This window comes from Synchiropus splendidus, chromosome 10, assembly GCF_027744825.2.
Source record: "Synchiropus splendidus isolate RoL2022-P1 chromosome 10, RoL_Sspl_1.0, whole genome shotgun sequence".
NCBI classification, from domain to species: domain Eukaryota; kingdom Metazoa; phylum Chordata; class Actinopteri; order Syngnathiformes; family Callionymidae; genus Synchiropus; species Synchiropus splendidus.
The window spans coordinates 17,286,150-17,302,735 of NC_071343.1; the positions used below are offsets into that span (position 1 = coordinate 17,286,150).

At 40.8% G+C, this 16,586-nt stretch overlaps 1 protein-coding gene across 1 annotated transcript in view; it reads right to left on the reverse strand.

Moving 5' to 3' along the window:
- The window catches only part of parp4 (poly (ADP-ribose) polymerase family, member 4), a 31,901-nt gene that overhangs the window by 10,027 nt on the left and 5,288 nt on the right, over positions 1–16,586 (reverse strand). Inside the window, exons 8-25 of the mRNA XM_053877140.1 lie at positions 13,340–13,477; positions 12,531–12,698; positions 11,091–11,242; positions 10,850–11,005; positions 10,244–10,342; positions 9,962–10,145; positions 7,388–7,529; positions 7,013–7,155; positions 6,301–6,432; positions 5,641–5,727; positions 5,250–5,414; positions 4,808–4,854; positions 4,628–4,709; positions 4,312–4,449; positions 3,547–3,736; positions 2,893–2,963; positions 2,113–2,300; positions 1,016–1,115 (exon numbers count right to left, since the gene is read on the reverse strand). Of these exons, the coding sequence (XP_053733115.1) occupies positions 1,016–1,115; positions 2,113–2,300; positions 2,893–2,963; positions 3,547–3,736; positions 4,312–4,449; positions 4,628–4,709; positions 4,808–4,854; positions 5,250–5,414; positions 5,641–5,727; positions 6,301–6,432; positions 7,013–7,155; positions 7,388–7,529; positions 9,962–10,145; positions 10,244–10,342; positions 10,850–11,005; positions 11,091–11,242; positions 12,531–12,698; positions 13,340–13,477 (2,382 nt within the window). The remainder of the gene's footprint in view (positions 1–1,015; positions 1,116–2,112; positions 2,301–2,892; positions 2,964–3,546; positions 3,737–4,311; positions 4,450–4,627; positions 4,710–4,807; positions 4,855–5,249; positions 5,415–5,640; positions 5,728–6,300; positions 6,433–7,012; positions 7,156–7,387; positions 7,530–9,961; positions 10,146–10,243; positions 10,343–10,849; positions 11,006–11,090; positions 11,243–12,530; positions 12,699–13,339; positions 13,478–16,586) is intronic.

Sequence of the window (16,586 nt, forward strand, 5' to 3'; positions counted from 1 at the left end):
CATTTTGTCATCACGCTTGTTTCTCATCACGTTTCTACTTGTGATTCTTCCTGGCAAAAGAAAACATATGAGACTGCAGATTAAATATTTGCTATTTAAATCCTATGCTTTCAGTTAAGATTTCACCCTTGGACTCAGCCAAATCAAACAAAAAAAATTCCAAAACAAGATGACTTTCGCATTATGACTAGTGGATATACTACTGTTTGGGTTGATCGTATTAAAATAAACAAATAAATAAAGTAAAATACATAAAAACGTACAAACATCATCAGTTAACCAGCGCTTAGTTCTGTCCAAGTGTTGCAGGGAGTGCTGGAGCGTAAACTTAATCTAGTGAGCATGTCTTTGGGAAGCGGGAGGAAACCGGAGTATGCAGAGAAAACCCATGCGCACACGGGGAGAACATGCAAACTCTATGTAGAAACTGTTTTGATGATCTAAAACATATGCAATAGATATGAAAGAAAAAAAAAAGATTAATACTGGGACAAATACTTCTCCACAGTAGTGCAGAAATACACTTTAAATCGGATCAGTTTAAGTGATTTAAAACAAAAAATATGGTCCAAGTCTGTGGACAAACAGGATGAATATTCATAGAAATTTCTGAAACTCGCTATGTTAAGTTATGTTCATTGTTTCATTCAACTGCTGACTTGTAGAATGAAATGTCGAAATGTAAGTTTCACATGTTTGATCCACAAAGAAAATGTCTCTTCAAAAGAAATGATGTAGTTCTATCTAGAAAAAATAAAATCGTTGAGATCATTTGGACAAGGTTCTAGTCACTTTAAAAATGTACACAAAAAAAGTATATATTCTCTCAAAATAAGATATTGTTGTGAGATTACATTCACAGTCACATTATCCTTATTGAAAAACATGTGGCCTGAAGAAAAAACATGCAGACTGCGGCTAGAATTACTTCCCTCCAGGCTATTTCTGTGTCTCTGTCACGATTCTTCCAACAGTCAAAATGGAAGCATAGGTGCTTAGAAGGCCGCATTCTCACCTTGTGTTTCCAGGTATGTTTCGTCTTGGTATCAAAGTACTCATAAGCTCCGCCTCCTGCTTGGGCCAGAGCACGCAGCATGTGGCGATTAGCCGTGGTACTGGTGGAACAAGAAAACCAAATCAATGGCAGCAGCACGCAGCAGGATGGAGGAGAAAATTAACTGAAGCGGTGCCCCATTTATAAAGGCGACACTAACTTTGGCTGTGAACGGCGACTATTTTTACACCAAAAGCACCACCAACTGAGGACAGGGCTTTAGTCAAGCTTACACTTCCAATCATTACTATGAAGTACAGTGGTACCTCAGTTTTCGAACGTCCCGGACTTGGAACAAATCGGAGTACAAACAAAAATTCCGAACTTTTTTTGCTTCTGATTTCGAACCAAAATCCAGAACTTGAACGGCCCAGAAAAAAGCCGGAAAAACCATAATGTGCGCGGACCGATCAGCTGACCCACGACGTGCTTTGTTATTGTGTATAACGCAGCCTCTGTATGCAGACGTGTCCCGTTAGCTACATTTACTGACTGTTTTTTCTTCATACTGAGGTGTAAAACCTTTCCTGTCTCCGCACTGGACCGTGGTAGAGTGTCACAGGGGAGGTGCTCAGAGCGAGCTCCAGCCTCGGAGGTGTGGAGAGCCCACACCTCCGAGGCTGGAGCTCACACTCCAGGGTTTGATGTCCTGTTGTGGGCTGGAGCTGGGACAGGGATGAGGAGAGTCTGGGACAGAGCGTTACTTGGTTTATGACTTTGTCACAGCCAAACTGCACAGAAGCGCACATTCAGAGCTGGACACGCACCGGGCACCTCTTCACTTCTGGAGAGACGTCACTCACTCGGCAACCCCTCCCACATGCAGTGGCCACACACATAGAGGAACAGCGCACCTGCAGCAGACACTCTACATTCACTCCTACAAAAGACTATTTTAAGGCTTGGAACGCACGATTTCTTTTTCCATTCATTGTAATGGGAAAAAGCGATTAGATTTCGAACGGCCGTCTGGAACAGATTGTGGTCGAGAACCGAGGTACCACTGTACTTGTTTTGAAACACAACAATGATGAAAACAGCGGGCATCCACAGGTTACCTCAGGCCACAGGTGAAGAGACGGCTGTGGCGAGCGTTGTCCCTCAGCATTTGCAAAGTCAGCATTCCGTTTTGGATGTGGCCGTCTGACAGCAGGAGAAGGTTCCTGGTGCCTCGGGATGGTGGGAGGAGATTCAGTAACCGTAGCGGACGCCACAATTCGGTGCTGCCTCCAGACTGAGGGATGGCCTACAGACAAAAACACAGTCATCTGACCTTCTTTTCCTCCATTTTCACATTTTCACTAAAATAGGGAGAGTTACACAGGACGACACAATAGTCTTGTTTTTAGAACTATCTGAAGAGTTTGGAGACCAGGAACAGATCTTGCATGGAACACAAAATGTCTGACAAATGAGTCACATAAATAGAAAACAAGACTCTTTGTTCTTTCTCATAAATGGAATAAACACATTAAGGTTAAAGTTATTTTATATCCAATGATATCCATATATATATACATACATCAAATTGACCATTTTAATTTAACTAACTTTTAATCTGACTTTTTAATACTTACCGTCACAAAGTGAATCTACTTACTTGGGCATAAATCATTAAGTAGGTTTAGCTGAAATAGAATTCCAACAAATGCGACGCACAAGCACCATCAAAGCTGTATAGAAGTATTCAATTTTAAACTCAAGATAATTAAAACTCCAAACTAGCAACGTGCAGGTTTTAAATCTGAGACAGTAGGATTTACACTTCCCTGTTGGCCCCCTGACAACTCAAGAGGAAATATACTAACAGTGAAGAGTGTCTTCATGTCATAACTCACCTTGATGAATCTCTCAGCCTCCTCCCCAGCTTCGGCGAGCGGACGCGCTGCCAGAAAGGCTTGAGAGTGATCTGACAGGGAGAAACATTGCAGTCGTCAGGAGAGCATTTCCCAGGATTCTCCGCCTCACATTTTACATTGTGGGTAAAATTGAAGTCTTTGGATCAAATGTATCCTCACAATTTCGTTTTTCTGGAGACCAAAAGAACAAATACTGCCGCAGGTACGATGGAGGCGCTTTCCAAAATCAGTTTTTGGACTGCCTTTTATGAATTTGAGTTTTGTTTAATTCATCCTCTCTGGTATTGGACAGATCAATATGTATCCATGTATATCCAGGGGTGGGTAAACCGGTCCACAAAGGGCCACAGTGGGTGCAGGTTTTTGTTCCAACCAATGAAGAGGACACATTTTCTTTTTTTTTTTTTTAATGTGCACTTGTTTGGTTGGAACAACTCTTCCTCTCAGTTCACTCAATGCCTTAAAGAAAATGTATCACCGAAATACATCTTTCCTACTGAGCTTCACACTACAGACACATCTATAAAATTGAACTTTGAAGCACTATAACTAGATACCTATACAGTATTTAGTGTTACTCACAATACACTCACTGGTTTAAATTAAGAAGAGAAGAGGTAATAGAGTACGGACCTGTGCCAAAGACAACAACGTTGACTCTAACATTGGGGTCGAGGGTTTTGATAATGTGCAGCGCAAGCATCCTGGCATTGTGGAGTGACCCCCCTCTCATGGACTCGGACACATCCAGCAGCAGGATCACTTCGTCTGTGGCAGCCTCCTTGCTGCTTTCAAAGTTGGGGTAGAAAACCAGCATGCAGGCCTGCAAGGAAGACAGTCAGTGTTTACAGGAGCCAAGATTTGGAAAGGAACCAGGCTGACCAATGCCCAGGAAGACGGTCACCGAGTTCTACTACAGCTTTATGTTGTCAGTTGTTGTTATGCTATAATTTTGAATGTGGACATTCTAACACTCGAAATTGCCTGCCACTCGAAAGATAAAAATGCAACCAAATCAATTTCGGGATTTTTAAGTGCAAGACGGAATTTAAATAAATACAAAACACTGATATTGCTGATACAAAAAGCTGACATTGAGAGAATGTTTTTGTACTTATGGGCAGGGCAAGGTGTTTTTGTGTTATTTATTAATGAATAAACTGATCTGTTCAATGACTAAAGGAGAAAATTAGCTCTAATAGACAAAATTGACCACAATTATGAATGAGGGTTGACAATGATAAGTTGTGAGCCAATTATGATAGATACAGACTCAGTCTCTCTAATACTACATTGCCCTCGGCACATATTCACTCAAACACTTCCAACAACTTGATAACCTTCCTGTCTTTAAGTGGATAAAAACAATTTAGAAAATGTGAACGAAAGTGAGCCCACCTGGCTGTCTTTGTCAGGATGGTTTTCTACCCACATCCTGGGTAAATGAACCGCAGACAGACTGATGAACAGCTGGAATCCTTCTGGACCCATCACCTGTCCAGGCTGCAAGCTCACTACTGCTTTGCAATCTGTTTTCTATAAAGCAGCACATAGAAACACATTAAACACAGTCACTACTACCGGTACTAATGGATACACAAAATGGATAGGAAATGTTTTGTCTAGTATTTGATTCAACTTCTCTGTAAGAGAATATTGTGACACATGAAATAAACATAAAAGACAGCATCTATTTAACATCATGATACATTACCTTCCTTAGGATTTCATGGGTAACACAATGCAGTCTTGTGATATCATAGGGCATCTCAATTGCCATGTCCAGAGTGAACTCTCTGAAAAAGACATTTATTACTATTAAGAAAGGGGGAAAAATGTATTGTATTCTATTCTGATTTATTTAAATTAACAATTACAACAAGGTGGGTCTGACCTTTTACTTGCTGTTTCGTCAGTGATACAGACTTTATCCAAAGTCACCTTAAAAAGAGATGCAAAGCATCATGTTGGAAATAGTGACATTACTGTTGCATTGATTATACAAAATATAATACAGCTTAAAAACCCAAAACATGCACACAAAAACAGCCCACAACTACAAGACATAGAATGTAGCTGTCAGAAGATGACCCAAATATTAATCTACAAGTCATTCCAATAAATATACATACATAACATGTGTGCCTCAATGAGATCAGTTTATATTTCACTTGGCAAAAATGTGCTTTGTATTACTTGGATTCTGTCCATGGCCCAAAATAAAACTGGGTATTTGAAACTTTGAGTTTTTAAAGATGTCAAACTACTTTCAGTCAGTGACCCACGCTTTTACTTCTGCTCTCGGACCTTAGAAAGAATGTTTTCATCAAGCTTACTTGTGTGGTCTGGTTGAGTGCTGCACTCTCTTGCCAAGGAGCGACGCTTCCAGGCAGAGAGAAGAAAACACTCCCGTCCTTGATCACCAGCTCAGACACAAAGGTAACTTTAATGATGACGGTTGCGCCCGGTGGCAGGTTGCCCACACTGATGGTGAAAACATCCTGCATGAAGCACAGCAAGGAGTTAGAATCAAAGCTAATGAGGCTTAATGGTGATGTCAGAACACAGTAGGGGGCGCTCTCCGTTGATAAATAACGTCATTACAATCGTTGTTCAATGAAGACTGAGAGTAAAGAATGAAGCCAAAGCCAAAAAATGAGGGCACTGTTTCATGAAGCTTCACCAGCCCATCGCTGCTGCAAACAGTAGTTTAGAATGAATACATACTGGGGCGTCCTGATCCATGAGGTACGCTCCATGGCCTTTCTCTACTGCCTGCTTGTACTCTTGGCGTGCTCGTTCCTTCTCCTTCACCTGAAATGAAAAGGTCACAGAGACAGGCGTCAAACTATTTGTGCCACTGAGGCCCTAAAGCAATTAGTACTCTCATAACCTAATAAATCAACTCTGCATTTAAAGTTTATGATTCAGTGCAAATTAAAGGTGTCGGTTATGGTATAAACTTGAAGAAAAAAATATCAGAAATGGCAGGTCTTTTGGCTCAATTATCACCATTAATACTCATATTTCAAAGAACTGCAAAAAACATCGATATTAAAACAAAAAAGAGTATTGTTTTGTTAGCACATGAATTAATATGTTAGGATCCATATCACTCATTCTGTTCTGAAGTTCCACACTATTTCTGTAACAGTAAAAGTAAACAAACGGCATACACTGACTAAAGAAACAAAAGCTTGGTTCAAGTCAAGACATGCATCCTAAATCACCTACAAGCATCTTTTCTCTCATCCAGCCTGCACATTTTCAGCATGTATATTCAATTTTGTCATGGGCGACATGCAATGCACTTTGCGTAAGTAACATGACAGTTGCAAGGTTGGTAAAAAGAATCTGTATTTATAGATTAGACAGAAGCGGCGTTACCTGTCCCACCACATGCTTTCCATTGATGAATGCTTCAAACCCACACACTGCTGCTGAGTCATCTAACGGAAAGACGTACTTTGCCTCGATGGGCTCGGTTCCCAGATTAGTGTACTTCTGGAAGATTATGACCTGAGAGAAGATGACAAAAAAACAATATTTAGTGGAAAATATAAGCCCAGAGCTGTGGAGTTACAGCTCAGAGCTCTAGGTCTCCAGCGCTTGGTGAAGTTAAGTTATATAGAGCAGTGTCAATGCTCTATATAACTTAACTTAGCTCCAAACATTAAATGAACTCAGAGCGCTTCCTCCTGGCCAGCTCCCTCAGAGATAGGGTGAAAATAACTGCGCTTCCGCCACATTGAGAAAACCCACTTGAATTGAGTTGAGTTGAGTTAAGGTATTCCCGGTAGGTGGAGTTTGGCAGAGGCTTGGAGCTGAACAAGGACGCAGTGGTTATTGCTCAAGCCCTTGAAATTCCACGTCTGGATCTCTCTTTCTGATTCCACTAATTCCAGCTCTACTTAGTACCAAATAGTCATGGGACGTGTATAAGAAATAGTCATCCCGTTTGCCTTGCTCTTATAATCACTCATAACACTGATAAAACAAAAACAAACAACAAACACCATTATCTGCTGCACTTACTTCTAGGCCTATTGGAAACGTAGTAAACAGCATTAGTATGAAAGGACTGGGCAGAACAAGTTACCTGAGAGAGCAGATCCTTCAGCCTGCACTTCACATTGACAGCCTGCAGAGGGAGCTGCTGCCCCTTGCTGTCCAGCAATCCGGCCTTCATGTCCTCCAGAGGGTTCTTTATATCATCTATTCCAATATCTTTCTCGGAAATCGCTGAATATACACACACACATACACATGACACAAGTTTACAGTCAAGAGGCACGCATTCTAACACGTACAGGAGTGTTTAGAGTGGCTCCAGTTTCCTCCAACTACAGGCCTGGATTCGTTTGTCAAAACAGCACATTCCAGTAGCATTGAAATAGTTAGCAATGCTCAAGCATTTAATGAAAAAGTCCATCAATAAAAAAAAACAAAACACGGATTATTATACAATTCTTACCGTCGCCAGGAGAGGGCAACGCCTTCTCATCACACAAGTTGATGGAGGGACTGAATTTCCTGACTGAGTCAGTGGAGCAGCTGAATTGGACCACATACTTCAGCCTCACTTGATCAGGACTGTAGACCACAAACTCGTCATGCTAAAGGAGGACGAAGAACAGTGGAAATCCATATGTTGACAACTTCCGACACCGTGAATGACAAGCGCTTGTGTGTGTGGGAGGGGGTAACACTGCAGTTTCTAAGGCAGTGTTTTACTTGTATCCATGTACATGGGTGAGACAAGTTATTGGTCCAGCATGAGAAACCCAGGCAAAAGGATGCAACACAACGACAAGCAAATATAAAAGATGCGATCCTATTATGAACTGCCTGCACCGCACATCAATTGATCAGTCAACAAAAATGTCTCCGTCCGTGACTTAACGGCAGTTTGAACAGCAGAACACATCTTTGTGCTCAAGAACACAGCATAGATCAGATCTAAGTAATAAAGTATACAGGGGTCTGGGAACAGAGCCCAGAGGAGCCCAACTTGTGTACACAAATCAAACCACCCATTCTTCAACACTAGAGATTTTGGTAAATCACTGATGATTTGAATGTCTTAAGCACACTGAAATTGTAATGGATCAGATAAGAATGATTTGTTTTTCAATGATTTATGTCAATACTTAGGGCCTGATGTGGTTAAGTAGTAAATGAATGCAGAGGAATAGATAGAGCATTTCTAGCCAGCAGCTTAGCGTCGCTATTAGAGAGCTTTTTATTTGTATTTGTTATTTATTTTAGTTTGTTCCCCCGATTTTGCTTTAAACAGGCTCTAATTTCTTTAGTAATGAAATCTGAAAAACACAGAGTAGCTTCACATCAAAATAAAAATGTAAACATTGGTAGTTATTGAGTTTTGTTGAGTAAATGGTGTCGTTTGGCATGGTGCGAGCGACAATGGACAGAAAAAGGCTGATTCGCCATGGCCTTGACTCCGTTTGGATTTCACTTAATCAAAACTAATTCCTGGTGAGTCATTCGGCAGAGCATTTTCTATATAATATGAACCTGAAATGACGTCACACTCCCTCCCACAACTCAGATGGTTTGCTGGGCATGCATTTTTGACCCCAGTCACCCTAATATGAAGCAACATGGACAGAAAACCTAAACATTTTGCTGCACCTTTTGATGAATTTGCTATAGTAAAATTCAACTTGAGATCAAGAGAGCCATGTGTTTTCTTCCTCCACTGTGGAAAACATGAAGTTCATAATGTCTGGTTAGCAGCGTATTCACTTCTCAAGGCGTAGAGTCAGGTGCGGAAAGAACCGCAGAAGTAGTGGGTTGCAAGCTTCTATTTGTTTCTCCAACAATAGTTTTGTTAATAGTAAAAGGTGTTTTACTACCAGGCAAAATCATGTCCTCACTTCAATGTCACTAGCATTGGTGAAACAACCTGTCTGGGGAAAAAAAATACACACAAGATGGGTGCCATAAGATTTGTTCTTTCTTTAGCTCCATTTCGATCCCTCATATGATGCTGAAATAGATAGCTGTTGTAAGTATGCAGTTCATTGCATGCAGATAGGTGACTTAATAAAATGTTCTGTGTCTGAGCACGTTTCTTGACACAACCTCCAGTAATCATCTCACTTCCACTGGAGAAGAATGAAGGCAAGCCATTCCATGATTTGCTTGAAAGCAGTTCAAGAGGGGCTAAAGGTGAAGGTTTTGTAATCTCTCTACAACAATGATTATGGCTCAGCTATTTCTGTTTCCAAAGTGGCAATGTGATAAAGAAGCTGAAGTTGAGATTTCTGCCATCAATTTCATGTTCAATGCATCAATACTGTTTGAGAGCATTTTCAAGCACTTCATTCCCCAGTGGGGTCACTCTGCTCTTAATCGGCGCGATGGCGTTCATAACACACATAATATTGGACCTGAAACTATTTACAAGGTTGTTAACAGAGTCTGAGAGCAGAGTTAATGATGGCGCAAAAGCCTGAGCAAAAAACGAATGGCTCTCATCTATATAACGCCTCTGGATCAGTTTTGCTTTGCTTCCCCTGAGCCAACAGAGACGGCTGTTTTGAGCACAATAATGATCCAAAACAGGGTCATTATTGAGGGGTGGCTGACGCCGAGAAGAAATCCAGGAGAGAACCCTGAAGTAGCAGTACGCCATGATAGCAGTAGAATCCCCCATCGACGCAGTAGCAGCAGTTATAGCCACAATGGAGGAGAGACGAGAAGAGAAGAGAGTGGATGATGAAAGCAGAACTAAGCATCAATAGAGTGGCAGTAGTAGTGGCAGTACAAGAACAAGACAAGGTGGTTTCTGTGTAGCCCATTTGAAAAGACCTCATTAAATCCCTAGTGGAATAAAAGAAGCAAGAATAACATCAAGTAATGGGAATTGGTGCAGCATCTATCAGCTACAGCAGTATTGAAGCAGAATTGAGAGCATGAAAATATATAATGTGAGTACTACTGAGCAAACAGAGGTCTATCAACATAAGAGAAGTGCTGCCTTTTTGAAAGAGAGATCAAAAGTCCACCGCAATCACCAACTTACCTCAAACTCAGATGAAGCCCTTGGGGATTTACGGACTGCATGCACACTTGTGTGTCCCTCAGGTGCTTGAGTCAGCGTGTAGTCTTTCTTATACACGTCCTTGCATGAACCTAGTGCCACGTCACACACAAGCATGAGGCGAGAGCCATCCGTATCACTGGCCTTGGAATAGCCAATGCATGTGCTGAGGAGAAGAAAGGCAGTAGGGATTGCAAGCCATCAGACAATGCGATGTGTTTACAGTTACAGCGTAGATATTTTGAAATGAATTGATTCCCTGACCTCATGGAATCACTGAAATAGATGCCACCACCTAGGTTTCCACCATCTGTTCTAATTATCCCATGATCCTCCACTCCAACACGAGGAAGCAGCAGACCACTGAGAAGAAAATAAGTTAATGCTTGCGCATTTCACACAATTTCATGTTATAACACAGTCATAACAACATGAAATCCTTATTTTCAGTGATCAGAAAGCAGTGCTCTTGGTGAACAGTGCATGTAGCCGTATTGTTTATGATGTGAATCACTTGTTAAGTAGCAGGAGTGGTAGTAAGCTAGGTAGAGGTAGTACTAGCCTTTGGAGGTGAAGCATGAAAAAAATAGTGCCAGTACTAATTGCGGAGGAGTTAAAGAGTATTATGAATGTTGTAATTATTACTAAAAAGAATCATGGATTCTCACCGGAATTACATTCCCTGAATGCACACAGCACACTTGTGGAGGCAATAAGAAAGATAGTTTTTTAGCATGTTTACCAGAGCAACACAGACGCAGCATAAATGTGTTATTTACTGAGCTGCTGTGTTGTGCTGCAACTCCTGGGCACAAAAGCGAGAACACTAGCAGGTGTAATTCGCTCATGTCAGAATGATAGTGATCTCACCGAGACAGAATCCCCACAAAGTTCCTGGGAGTCGATGAGTGGAACAGAGACTTAATGTTCCCCAGCTCATTCCTGAAAGTCTGGAGCTCCACACCTCGGGTAACACGCAGTATTTGTTGGATATTCACCCCACTGAATTCCAAGTCGCTGTCACAACTAAAGAAAACACCAATGCATTAATAGATTTCTGTAGCTTCATAGGTTAATATTAATTAATATGGTGAATTAAAAATAACAGTACCTCCTTTCGAGTAAAGAAGTGACAGTTTGAAATTCAGAACTATCATTGGCAACCTCTTCAATGCTGCACCGAAGCGCACGGTACTTCCCCAAGCAGGACAGGGCAGAGCCGCTCATACTCATCTCTTTCACGTTTAGAACATCCCGGATTAGCTGCATGAGAAGTGCGGAAAGAAGGGAACAAACCGTAAGCACATGTGGTACCATGAGTTCAGCAAACATTAAATTATTTAGGTCAACAATACAGCAGTCAATTTTACCCAAATTTACCCCCAGGTCACAGGAAAACATGGTCTTAAAATGGAGGAATTCCATTTCTGAACAAGCTTTGAAAACCGCGTGGAGCAGAGACTAATTAATGATGAAACACACTCGCCAATGTTCTAAACGTGCATCATGCCAACAAGATCGGCACCTCTGACCAATGAAATCGCAGGTGTTTCATTGACATTTCCTGGCAGATCCTGGAGCTCTGGCATCACAGCTGGGCTCAGGTGCAGTACAGTGCTTCAGGAACACCAGACCAAAAGTGGGAATGCACGTGCATTGAACACTCTAATGTCAATGAAACGTGGCATGAAGCCAGTAAAGATCCATATAAGCAGCACTAGTGTCTATGCGATGAGTTGACAGTGTGTGAAAAAAGTAGTTGCTTATAGGAAATCAGATTTCATTGAATCCCACCAGTAATTTTCCCCAACAAACATCATTGCTTGCCTTTCTTTCTATTCCCAACAGAGTTTCTAGTGGACATATACCCGCTGCTCTCTAATGCTCAAGGTGTGTGCAGGAGGCGTCATCACAGCTTTATGTGAGGTTTTATCAAACTGTGCCCCACATCGGGTAGACTAGGCCACTTATAGAAACACAGCATGTGCACCAGACAAAAAAGGCCTTCATCTTATTTTTGACACAAACTGCAAAATGTCCAAGAAACTCCATATGTGGTCAGTTTTTTTTTCTTCCAGGTGCCATCTATTATGGTAGATTATGCTCACTAGTGTACACCCTGAACAGCTGGTGTAGCACACAGGCTTATTTCCAAGTCAATAATGGCATAAACATACACACAAGCTGGATTATTTGTGAATGCTAAGTTCCTTAAAGCTACAACAAATACATCACACTTGTCCGCAGGCAAAGAAGCAAGATTAATTTCAAACATAAACCCCAGTAAATGAGAATGTGAAACAAAACTCTTTGGGTTTAAGCAATACGGGAGTTGTTATGGTGCCCGTGTAGAACACTGTAATTAAATTAGGACCTTATCAGTTCTGCCAGAAGGGTGTGAGACAGATGAGTGAGAAACACAGATAAGTAACCGCCAGAGCGCGATTTGCTATAAATCATTGTATGCGAGCATCACAAAGCTCCTTCAAAAGCGTTTGATCATTGAGAATATGCGGAAAATAAATTTTTTGTTCGTGAATCCCTGTTATACCTGACACAGGTCCAGTTTCTGGGACACAAGACTCGGATCAGGAAATGGTGGAGGGACTTTGTGTGGCAGGAGAGTGTAAACGGCAGCCATTAGAGATGCCACCTCAGGATGGTTGGCCTTCTTCATTTCTCTCTGCACTTGAATCAGCAGTCCCTCGGCTCGACTCACCTAAAAAACAAACAAACAAATGACTCACAAAGATTGAGTCAGACAGCACCAAAACTATGACTGCACACTGAATGTTTTACGAGCTGGTCTAATGATTTAACAGAGAATCTTCTTAGCTACAGTTAAATGCGTGACATTCCTTGCAAGCCGTTTAGGTCCATCCAAAATGCATTGTGGTACAGTCACACTTTCCAATTAAACCTTACACACACATTTCAAACTCTGTGTAACAGTGTATCAACATAAAAAAGTTAACTGAGGTCAAATGCAGAAAGTCATTAGGCAATCGCTTTACTTTAAGCACTGATCTACAGGGGTTGGACAATATAATGGAAACACCTTAAAGCTAAAAAAGCTTTAAGGTGTTTGCATTATTTTGTTATTTTGTAAGCACATTCATATACAATCATAATGCATTTATAAGGCATAATATAAGACAGATGGATGCTCATAATTATTTAAAGAATCCTTATAAAAGTGTAAGATATAGACAGAGAGAGAGATGGGGCGATACAGAATAGAAAACAAAAATACTCCATTAAATCATCTTCAGCACGTGGAAACATCAGAAACTGCAACAGCTTCAGTTTTCAAAGTCTGGATTAATCCTCTAACATAGAAATCGATAGGAGGCTTCTTACATCATTGATGCTGAGTTTGTCGATTGGAACTTGGAGGGTGTTGTCAAGACAACCCTGGGCCTCGGTCCACAGCAGCTCCACAAACACACCCACACTGTGTGACAACACTCCAGTGCTCAGCTTCTCCTCCAGCAGCAGCTGTCGATAAAACAAGGCACAGGTTGAACGGCCAATAAGCCCAGTAGTGGGAGAAAACAAACAACAGAGGGACATTAATCCTATTTAGTTTGATTTCTAAACTGTATAAACTATAAATATAAGTATGATTTAGTGATGTATATATATATATTTTTTTTTTTTCATTTTTTTTATCCGCCTCCTCAATGACCCACTTTGTTCCCAAAAAATCCTCGTCATGTTGGATCAAATTTGCTAAATTACTTGCATTATAGGTGGCACAATGTGTTGGGAACACATTGTGCCACGAGTTGCTGTAGTGGATCCTCAAATGAGTCTCAGCCCAGCTGCTCTCTGCAAAAGTACATCTTTCAGTGCCTCTCAACCAACAATGGTTCCATCTCTGATCACCAATGAGGCGGGGAGATTTTGGAGAGTGACAAATTTTCCAGGCGTCCACCATTGCGGTTTTGGAGGAAAAATAAGGATGAAAAAAAAAATTAACTCATGATGGGCTGATGAGGTGAGAGGAAACTGCGTCCTCAGTTTCAGAGCTAACTAGAAGCCACTGCTCAAAAATATTTAGCTTTGAACAACTACATGAATGACACTACATCAACAAATGCCTGGACTGCAAATCCAGGCTATGAACTCTAGCTGTACAAAGCCTGGATTTCATAATGATTTCAAAAAAATTTTGCTTGAATATTTGCTTGAAAAAAAAGTCACACAACAACCAGTGGTGATAAGTTGGCGAGGCTTCATGAAACAGTGTCCCCATTTTCATAGCTCTGAAGGTGGCACTCTTGAGAGAGAGAGTGCCATCTAGAGAACGCTGAAAATTAGGGCACTGTTTCATGAAGCCTCACCAGCCCATCATTCACAACGAGACCAAAGATCGCTCCAAGATGCATAAAGCTAGCTTAAACTTTGAGCGCACCTAGAGTCTCCACCAAGAGAACCCACGAGACGGCACTCTCTGCTCTAAAGCCCTGGGCTTCGAACAAAAATTATTTTTAAACCGAGGGCGCCACCTTCTGAGCTCTGAAACTGAGGGCACTGTTTCACGAAGCTTCATGAATAGCCACACAATGTTTCTCAACCGTCGACTGCAGGCTGCAACACTTCTTGTCACTTTCACATTAAAGACATACGACAGGCTGGCTGGACGGAGGAACAAAAGAGGTCTGGTATGGCCATAATAAAAGTAAGACCGCATGTAACCCAGGTAACTCCCAGCGCAACCTGCTTTTTCATTGACTCCTACAGGGGTCCAGGACCTATTCTTTGAAAAAGTACTACTGCCGCGGGTCAACGATCAAATCTTCTGATTTGATTTCTTTGGAAAAGCTGGCGAGCAGCCTTGATCCATATGAATCCTCTTGTACCTGCCTCACCTTGATGGCCCCTCTAACCTGCATTAGACATGAACACAGGGGGGAAGTTCCACACGCCCCACTACCTGTCAAGCCTGAATTTCGGTGAAAGCAGTATTCCTTCACTGTATCACTAATAATCACAGAATTGGCAATGACACACCTTCACTTGTAAATTCAAATCCACACATTTTCATACATGGCAGTGAGCTGAATATTTTCCAGTTCAGCCTCTAGTTAGAGATGTTTTATTTGTTATCACTCTCTAAATAAACCAGAGAATATTTCAAGATTTATGTGACTCTCCTTCTGTGGGCTGACAGGTGAGCACCAGCTGAAATAGCAACAACATTTCTTCACACAAAAACCATCAGGCAGTAGGAGACGATATTTAATGTTTCATATATTTGCATGATTGAATTTGTGCTTATCCAAGCATGTTAAACGCTGAAAAGACTTCTGAAACACCAGCATAAGCTATTTGGCAAATAAGCATTCATATCTGTCAAGTCCTTTTCATTAATGCATCCCGTGATAATAGCAGCAGACAAAACATCAATTATAACTTAGAAGAGGAAATTTCACATCAGAAGTGAGGCGCAGATTTGAAAGAAAGTTGGGCTATTAGGCCTTCAATGAGAGCGAGGCGAAAATATTTACTCTAGCTGAGCAAAGCCTGGATTTCATAATGATTTCAATTGAGTGCTGGCAGCCTTGATGGTTATCATCCGGTCAATTCACCAAGCCATATGTATATAATTTCAATCATCTGAATTATTGTCATTTGCTATTTGGAGTTAATTAATTTACAGTGAAACAAATCCACAATTACATTAAGAACATTTAATACAATGTTCATGCAAAAACATCGAGTCAGACAAAATAAGAAAATCCTCCATTAAGCTTATAAACCTGACATTTCATATTTATTTTTAAAGATGGGGGTTGTGTGTAGTATTCGGGGGGCTGCTCAAGCTTCATGGAGGTGTGTCATAATTTTAAAACCAATGTGAGGTATCAATAAAATAATTCAAAGCCAAAGATTACACCTCTCGTTTGTGAGAACTAAGCTTCTTGCAAAATGAATAAATAAATAAAACATCTAAAAAGACCTGATGGTGATAACTATGGCGGAGTGGAAAAAAAAGGAGATGAGTCATGGTACACAGAGGCGGAGCCTGCCTGGGCGGAGAGGTCGGCCTTTGAGTGAAGGATCCAGTAGTGAAACCTGTTACAGGGCTTCACACATATTCAAAAAACTCAAGTTACATTCAGGTAACTACTTCACACTGGTAGCCTATTGCTATTTGAATTAAATTTAGTGATCCAAAGACTCAAACAGGAAAGAAGAATCCAGAAATATTCATAATCCCTAAGAGAAAACAGCATTCCATACACAAACTTTGAACACTATTGGAGGTGAGGTAGCTTTGGAGTGCTTTAAAGATATAGACTTTAACTATATATATATATATATATATATATATATATATATATATATATATATATATAAATATATATATATAATTTAAAGCATGTGGTTAGCAGAAAATTAACTTAAACCATGAAGGAACTGACATAGAAGTGGTTGTCTTCAGCAAAATAGAAGTGTGTAGTCAATAACAATGAATTTTAAGAGAGCTTTATTTTTAACCACAGTAACAAATGAGTTGGCGCAGATGAAGGCTGAGCTGTGGCCATGATCAACACGCTGGGCGACACTTTTCTTTTAATTCGTAATTAAAGAATAAATA